Source organism: Giraffa tippelskirchi, chromosome 7 (genome assembly GCF_054371585.1).
Source record: "Giraffa tippelskirchi isolate mGirTip1 chromosome 7, T2T-mGirTip1v1.2.pri, whole genome shotgun sequence".
Lineage (NCBI taxonomy): Eukaryota > Metazoa > Chordata > Mammalia > Artiodactyla > Giraffidae > Giraffa > Giraffa tippelskirchi.
This window is the reverse complement of record NC_137281.1, coordinates 81,577,727-81,587,014: the sequence shown is the minus strand read 5'-3', so window position 1 is coordinate 81,587,014 and position 9,288 is coordinate 81,577,727. Positions and strand designations below refer to the sequence as shown.

Below are 9,288 nucleotides of genomic sequence, written 5' to 3'. Positions count from 1 at the left end.
AAGCTAACAACTGAAGGGAACAAACTCCTTAGCATGGAATGAACTAAAATAAAAAGACAACTGAATGGTTAGTTGCTCCTGTGGAGACATGACCAAAGATACTAGACAGACATTTATTTCTCCCTGTTACCTGTTCTTCCCTTAGGTTGGTATAACGTAAGACACTGAGGGAAAATAACTCTCCAAAACTGGGCTGAAGAAAGTAGAGGGACGGGTTTTCAACTGGATCATTCAAAGAGTTCATAATTCAGCATCATACACAAAGTTATTGATCAGAATTCTGAGACCACTAACAACGACAAAAAAAGAAAAAAACAAAACTATTCATTTTATCTTAGGTAGCTGAATTAATAGAAACATTTCCTATTACAATGTGAAATAAGAAGCAACTCCCTACAATTTAAGTAATTTCTATCCCAATCTGAATTAGACACAAATTATAATACTATTAGATATTAGCCTAAGTTAACATGGCAATGAGAGTTCTAAAGTGTTTACTCACCATAACACCAGATTCATTTAAAAACTTAACTATTTCCTGTTTTAACTGACAATGAATTTTTTTTTTTTATTGCAAGTTGTTTAGTGACTATAACTCAGCCATGTATGTGTGGAATACACATGCGTAGGGAAGACTATATAACTCGTTACTCACACACACTTGTCTATAAATACATATATACACACACACATATACATATCAATACCAACTTGTTTTTCAAAATTCAAGTCAACAATTTGGTGGCAGAGAGATGCTGTAAAAACAGGTATTTTTAGTTGCCACACAGTCATGTGAGCCATTAATTTTATCATACAATTGAAGAAACAGCCATCTTGAATTCTAACTGGATTAAAGTAGGTCAATTTGTTACCACTGCAAGGTTTAAAATATGACAATTTTATACACAAAGGTGGTCCTTCATCAACTCTGAGAATATTAACAGTTGTGATATAAAAATCCAGTTTGGAAAACTGGTAATTATTATGCCCCTTCTTTATCTTTTCTGTTAAATCTGCTAAACCTTTCAATCAGATAAAAAATATTTTCGACACCTTCAGATATTACCTGAAGAACGTTAATACCTTCTCTGACGAGGATTTTGGAACACAAGTAGAATCACCTTTTCCTTCCCTCCAACCCTCACTCATTTCCTGAAAAACAGTTTTCAATATATTTACATGTTCCATTATTAGTAAGGATAGATCAGACTGATCCATGAATTCTTAAAAAAATCTGACTTTCCTATGTCATGCTTGTATTTAAAAAGTGAAGGAAAAAAATAAACAAGATTACTAGGCTAAAAATAAGTACAGTCAGAACCAGAGAATGAAAATGAATAAGGATTAAGCCCATTTTGAATTTCAATTATTTATCAGATGATAGATTTCTACAGACGGACATGTATGGTGCACTCTATTTTCTGAAGAGAATTTACTTTTAAGGATAATTGACTGTCTGTCTTGTTTTTTTGAGGTGATGTAGCCTTACCTCTGTCAGCTGCACATGATACCCAACAGGGCTTTCTATGCTATTTTTACTTCCTACTTTGGTATGATGATCTTACAGGAAAATTTGTTACCCTGTGGCCAAAATAGCAGGTGTTCACAGACTTGGTTTAAATACATAATACTGGCAATCCAAATTTAGAATAAAGAACTAGATTAAGCCTACTCCTTACCCAGACAGCTTTACTCCAATCTCTAAAACATATTCTCAGGGGGCATCTAGCAATTAAGAGAGAATATGTGATGGAGAACATGCACTTGGGACAGTTGATAAAGATGCTCATATGTGAATTCAAGACCTTCAAAGCACTTTGAAAGAAGCAGGCAACTGGTTTATCAACTGAATGCAAACTCGGGAGAAGGAACAGTAATGACAGAAAAATACACACAGACACACACACTGAACACACACACCTACAAGCTATGTCCTGAAAATACACAGGGAATGCAGAGGGATAGATGAGATTTATAACTTAAGGCTGAATAAAATATGCACACACACAAACAGAATCCAAGTCTGTCATTTTTAGAAAATGGAAATTAAAACTATCCCCCCCGGCCCCCTCCCCACAACAAAGAAAAGCCCACAATTTAAAACTTCATACATGCAATTCCTTTTCTGTTATTGCAAATAAAATAATGCCATTGAAGTAAAATAAAACCAAAACCATAGGACAAACAATGAAAAAAAAATCTTCAGAATCCAGAAAAAATGAACCGAAGGTGGTTTGTGGGTACTTGTTTTTTTTTCTTTTTTTTCTTTTCTTTCCTTTTTTTTGTTTTTTTTTTACAAGTGTTTTTTTCAGACAGGCAGTCTTAGATTTATATACAAAAGTAAAACTGAAAATATAGTTTTGTTCTCTGTACATTTCTTTTAATTTTTTCCCTAAAAAAAGGAAAAAAAACACGCTGTGTACTTTTCTAAACAGAATAAGGTAAAACATAGCACAAAGTTCTCTTCTTTCTGCCAAGTTCCTTTAATCTAGGGTGGGGATGGGAGCAGCAGGGGCATGGGGATCAGTCCAACGAAATAATGTCTGGTATGATGCCAAAGATGGATGCTGTGTCTGTGTTGCTCCTGTTTGCGACGGTGTGGCTATGGCTCTCCCTTAGGCTGTTGGAGGATACAAGGCTGCTGTTACTGCCACTACTGCTTCCGTTGGTGGTTGGCAGAGAAGTACTGCCTCCTGCACTTAACTGATCGAGAAACATCTGTGAGGAGGTATATGGAAAAAACCGAGACGAGTGTAAGAGGTCTTGATCATCTGAAACTGCTGCTGCTGCAGCGGCAAGGAGGGAGGTGTTATAATGCTAGGGAGGAGAAAAAAAAGACAGAAAATAAAGTTAATTACAGTCATAAATTAATAAACTCTCTTCTCAGCAGAACAAAGTCCTAAATTTAACATATTCTAAGTACCTGGTGTTCCTGAAATATTCAGTAAAACATTTTGCAAAATCAAATGGTGTTATGTAATGATCACATCATTGACCTTTTTAATTTTAATTTTTATTAGCACATCACTGAGACATTTTTGTATCTGAAACTGGGGGCAGGGATCAAAATATTGTTTTTTGTTTTAATCTGTACTGCAAGCAATTCTCATAATGCTATTTCTGAAGAGGCATATGCAGGAAAGAGGACAGGCTACTTCCCCTTCTGGAGATATCTGGCCAAGAAATTTGTCAGTCAATATGACCCACTGCCCTGTTTCTTTATAAAACAGTACTGGGAACCAGACACTGTACTTAATATATTCAGGCACAGTTGAAACAAAGGAACTTTTATTTAAAATTTTAAAACCTTAAAAATAACGAGTATAACAACTCTGAATTTTCTAAGTTAATTTATGTTCTTTCTCTTGGCTACATATTATACTTTTAAGTATTTTAATGTAGAATTAAATGAACAGTATTTTTTTCGTATAACATACCTGATTGTCTCCTGATAAGAAAGGAAAGAAATCTAATCCTGCAGAAGAAAAAATTAATTTAGTTGAAAAAAAAAAGCCTCCCAAATGCCCCAACACTACAAAAATAAAGACAATATCTTAAAAGCTAATTATAAATTCATTTAGCATTTTATTTAAACATGAAGAATTGAGTTGAATATTTAGATCCCTCCCATCTCTAGATTACAAAGCCTGGAGGCCAAGTTTCAGCAATGGTGGGCACTCCCAGAGCCGCCATCTGTGGGACTTGGGCCACTGCTGCCCCATTCAAATCCAAACACCAGTCCCTTAAACTGACTGAGCACTTTTCACCAAATGCTCTCACTGACTCCCGTAAAGTTACCTTTCAATCTAACTTACTCCACACAAGCACCTCATGAGGTATGTAATTATATTTGGTCTCATTTTGCGGATGAGAAAGTTTGAAGTTGAAAGATGTTAAGCAAGTTGAAAGACAGATTTTCTTCCTCAAATTCTTTCACTTCCCACTGTCTGTACTGGATTCTAACTCAGAGACTCAAGTGACACGAGAGGGGAAGAGATCCGAGGGAGTGTCTCTGCTGGTATGGAGGACCAGCTCTCATCCCTGGCTGCAGGGAAGTCACTGTAACCTGGCCCCTTCCAATTCACACCTTGTCCACATCACCCAGCGTGTAATGTGATGAAGAGCAAGTAAACCAACATGAATAAAATCCCTCATTATGATATCTAAACTTGAAGAATACTACAACACACAGATGTAGATAAAAATATGACAACACAAATACTTTGGGGATACCTCCAAAGTATGGCAGGTATCCCACTCCATTATTCTTGCCTGGAAAATCCCATGGACAGAGGAGCCTGGCAGGCTACAGTGCATGGGGTCACAAGAGTCGGACCTGACCCAGTGACTAAACCACGACCACTACCACTATCTACACTAGAACAGATTATACCATAAGGATCTGAAAATGTATAGAACTTTGGTTCTTGATAGTGAGTTTGGCAATGGGCAGTGAGAAACAGGGTTACATTGACTAATAGAGTAGCTACTAACCACCTGATGTGGCTATTAAATTTACTAAGATTAAATAAAATGAAAAACTCAGTTCTTTAGTCACATTAGCCACATTTTAAATGCTCAGTAACCACATGTAGCTAGCAGCTACTGTACTGGCCAGATTACATTTCCCTAGTTGCAGAAAGTTCTATTGGACAGAGCTGAAACAGGGTTTTCACAACATTCACTAAAAATCCACTCAAATACCTCAGCTCCCAAGAATCCTTGCCAGTGACCCTGAATTTTACTGTAGAGAAGAGATGGAGAGAAACTCCACTTTGTGCTTTTGTATTATATTTTCTACAATGAGCAAATATGGCTTTTTGTAATTTAAAAAATGTTCTTAGGTTATATGGCTAATATACAAATTATTAAATTACAAAGATACATGACAAAAACTAATAATTCTTTTTGATAATATAAATGACTATTATGAACTCAAAATACATTGTAGAAATGATTATAATGACATTTCAAATTACTTTCAAAAAGAAGAAACCAGGTTCACCAGAACAAAAATTAAAACTTTCCAATGTTTCAATTCTGCATTGTCTAAAAGATAATACAACATAGCTACCCACAATGCCTGCTGCATTATAACCAGATTCAAGGAACAAAAGATAATTTTCATAAACATAAAAATTCAAAGCAACATAAGCAACATACTGGAAATCATTCAAAACCCACTTGCAGACTACTATGAAGTATAAAAAACCTAAGGATCATTCCTTTATTTTTACCACTGGTAGTAAAACACTGGCTATTGAAGAAGATACTAACAGAAAACTGAGTCTGTATTTATTTATGACCAGAGTATATATTTCTTCCACCTTCCTAGATTCCAACCTCCTCTATCCCTGATCTTTCAATCTTTCTTAAACTTGCTCAGAAGAAGACTATATAGATCAAAGGCATTTATAATGCATATGACAACACAGAAGAATGGGTGACTCACCTTGTAAGTCATAAGGCATGGGTGTCATGTGGAAAGGATGTCTGTAGTCTTGGATGAGGGATGTGTTAATATAGCTTGTGTCTACAGCAGGGAGGCTTGGGGTGCGGGACACTGGAGATGCTTGATGTGGAAGACTCAGTATGCTAGAAGAAAAAAAGGTTTGCAAAATTTTCATGAGTCAGTTGAACTTAAGTTTAATAAAAGGGCAGAATCTCATGAGGAGTCCTAGTTTTTGTGCTGAAAATAAAAACAAAAGCAAAGCAATATATAATTTAGACTACCATGATTATTAGGAAATAATTTGTATACTTAATAGCATATTTCAGAGGCTATAAGGAAAAGAGATGGATGCAATGGTATCCAACATTCATAAATCACATGCTGTCTTTGGAACATCATCTACACTCTTTTAGAATGCAGGCCGAAGGCATAGTTGAGCCACTTCAATGAAATATGAAATCTAAGTGCAAAGTACAGCAGACAAATTCTGAAACCTTTAAAAAATAAGCACTAGGGTGTTGGCAAGTAAAAAGAATAGGTAAATCCTTGCAAAGAAAACATATCTAACAAGACTAGGGGAATGAAGCAATCTGAGCAATGAAGCTGGCCCTCAGACTTGTAAGATTTATGAGAATAAAAACTAGGTACTGTTTATCTTGGAATACCTAATGCCCAGCACAGTCATGAGGAACGCTGTTTGCATAAAAGGTCTGCTGAATAAATGAAAGCAGCAAGACAAGGAGTAGAGATCCTCCAAAATGAACAGGTGGAGTGTTTTTAAAGGGAGGACAGTATAAACGGAAAAAGAAAAAAGAACAAAGAGAAGGATTCTGGGAGAATACAGGGAAATGTTTAAGTATCTGAGTAGTTAAATACTTTTTTCTTTACCAAAAATTAATGAAAAGCAAAAAGGAGGAAGTAATAAAGGAAAAAGGCAGAATTAAAATGATTTTGAAAAGAAAAAGAATTCTCATAGTCCTGAGTGAAATCATAAGGGCCATATGCTATCCCAAACATACAAGAGGCCAACAGATATGTTACAGAAAACAGAGACAGACAGAGGCTGTCTGTTGCATTTAAAAGTTCATGTAGTGTTGGGGGTATGGAGATGCAATTTCAATGGTAGAGAATAGATGCCAAGCAAGGCTGGATTTCCAGGAACAGCATTCTAGTTATGATGTGCTACCTTGTTTTTATGAATGGGATATGAAGTATAAAATATACTCTCATCCACCTCATAAAATTGTTTTGTCTAATGGAAACTTAATTAAACTTCTTACATCTACAGAAAGTACCATTTTCCATTAGCTATTTCCTCTGACAATACTCAAGGGATTATAAAGGATTACAAGAGAGACAAAAGCAGTTGAAATGCTAGTCTTTGAAAACCATCTTGGTATACCAAAGAGCAAAGGATATTTCTGGAGGAATATTAAACACTCAGTGGCTGAAGATGGCAAAATATTTTACATTTACTAATGTTTGCCTCTTTCTACTTCCTGGCTGGCTCTTTCTCTTCCAATTTTGTGATAATATTCTAAAACGATTTCCACCTTCACAGTGCACAATAACAAATCCAATATGTTGGGTTTAGGTTTCTATTTATTGGCTAGTCATTACTGAAAAATGGTCACTGGTATTGAATATGGTGTTATCCTTCTAAAAAAAATCATAAACTTTCAGGTTGCTTGTTTTTAAATCTGAAAATAGAGAAAGGTTTGGCATTTGCAAATACTCTATCTGCGTTCAATTAGTCACTGGGAAGCTCAAGAAGTAGTTAATGCATCTAATGTAATTTCCCAAACATAATAAACAAGCTATTTTTGGAGAAACAGCACAGCAAATATTCCAAGAAGAAATATCAGATTTCTAAACACTCAAAATATTTCCTTTAAGGAAAAATGTTTACATATATATATATGACCACTATCAATATCCTAAAGAGTAGAACTTATGTATATATAACGATGCACTTAATCCATGAAATATTTATACATTCAGATTTATGAAATAAATTTTAATACTGCTATAATGGCATTTAAAGTAATAAAATAATAACGTGTTTTTGGTCATACTGGTGGGCTATGGTCCATGTGGTCGCAAAGAGTCAGATACGACTGAGCAACTAAGCACATGTTAAATATAATATAGTCACACCATTTAAAAAAATGTATTTGAATATAAATTAGCCCACCAGGCTCCTCTGTCCATGCAATTCTTCCGGCAAGAATACTGGAGTAGGTTGCCATTCCCTTCTCCAGGAGATCTTTCTGATCAAGGGATTGAACCCTGGTCTCCGGCACTGTAGGCATCTGAGCCACCAGGGAAGCCCCATAAATATATATATATTAAATATAAAATCTAAAATAAAATCTTAGAATCAAAATTCGACAGATATTTGTTCTAACTATGCTGCTTTCGGTAATCTGACTCCGCACAACACCCCCAGATTTAAAAAAGAAGCTGGCGTAATAACAAGGTCAGGCTGGTTGGATAACAGCTGTCAAGGTAGGCTGCATCAGAGGTGAATGTTTATCGAGTAGAATATAAAGTAGAATTAGTGTTTAAATACCCATTTCATTTAGAATAATGATACTGCTTTTAATATCTTTATTCCCATCTGTATGATGAGATAAGCTACTCTAGAGTGAAACATCAATCTGTGTAACATGTTTGGTTGTATTACAAAGATTCCTGAAATAGCCAAAGTCCTTTAACAAGAGAGGAGCTACATTTATCACAACTGTGCTCTCTTAATGTTGAAACTTCAACTTTCATGTAACTACAAATATACTCAAATAGAAGATCTTTTTATTTCATCAAACATTATCAAGTCTGAAAATAATCTGACTGCAAGCATCAAAGTACCTGTTCTTGGTCTGGTGTTAACTTTCCCTCTTAAAACCTTGAAATCTGTATCAATGCTTTCTGCAGACTTTCCTCCTCTCACTTAAATTCTTCCTTCAGGCACTAGTTTGTTGGAATATTTTCTAAATAGCTCCTGTTCAATTATATCAGGCCACATAACTCTCCTGATATATAACTAAAAGGGGTCACATCTATTTCTAGATTTATCTTTTGTGTGCTACAACTGTGCCTCAGCAAAACAAGACGTCCTTTGCTTTGCTTGAGAATCTCCGAAGTGTCTCAAGAGACTTAACAGTCTGTTTAAGAGTATGGCTATAGAGTCCGATACTTATTTTACAATCCTCTTTAAAATGTTAAACTCTTTAAGGTTAGGACTGTACTAACTCACTGTATTACCACTCATGTTGAGCACAGGGTGTTTTACATAAAGCAGATAACAACGTTTCATGAAGTGAACTGAGGCATAACCAAGGTACATTATTACTGACATGAGACTAATGGGAAGTATGGGAAATGAGCCTGCAAAACAGAAAGCACTGTGTACTGCAACTTAAGTCTTGGACTACTTTCATTGCCAGTCTTGCACATTCTGAGGCAGGTTTAAAGCATTTACCTGGTACTTCTCTGCTTTCCGCTTAACACACTCAACTTAGGGTTAATTTCACAGCATACACTTTCTAGTTTGAGTAAATATTTAAAATCCTATGACCAGCATTAGGATCACCTGAGAACTCATTAGGGCTCAGACAGTAAAAAAAAAAAAATCTGCCTGCAATGCAGAAGACCTGAGCTCAATCCCAAACATTTTCTGTTCCTATTCCTGAATCAGACATGGAGGGATAGGAGAACAATGTACTTTAATAAGCCCTTCAGGTGATTCTGATGTATACTCAAGTTTGAGAACCACTGTACTAGAACCATCTTTTGGTATGATGAATATCATATCCAAGTGACCCCTTTAATGCATT

At 35.5% G+C, this 9,288-nt stretch overlaps 1 protein-coding gene across 3 annotated transcripts in view; it reads right to left on the bottom strand.

Moving 5' to 3' along the window:
• Positions 1-2,358: 2,358 nt before the first annotated feature.
• PIAS1 (protein inhibitor of activated STAT 1) overlaps positions 2,359-9,288 on the bottom strand; it is a 123,000-nt gene continuing 116,070 nt past the window's right edge. For 2 of the 3 annotated variants that reach the window (XM_081511879.1, XM_081511876.1), the window contains exons 12-14: positions 5,453-5,595; positions 3,438-3,475; positions 2,359-2,817 (exon numbers count right to left, since the gene is read on the bottom strand). In XM_081511879.1, coding sequence (XP_081368005.1) covers positions 2,524-2,817; positions 3,438-3,475; positions 5,453-5,595 — 475 coding nt within the window. In that variant the 3' untranslated portion in view covers positions 2,359-2,523. The remainder of the gene's footprint in view (positions 2,818-3,437; positions 3,476-5,452; positions 5,596-9,288) is intronic. The other variant, XM_081511878.1, reaches the window with a different exon arrangement.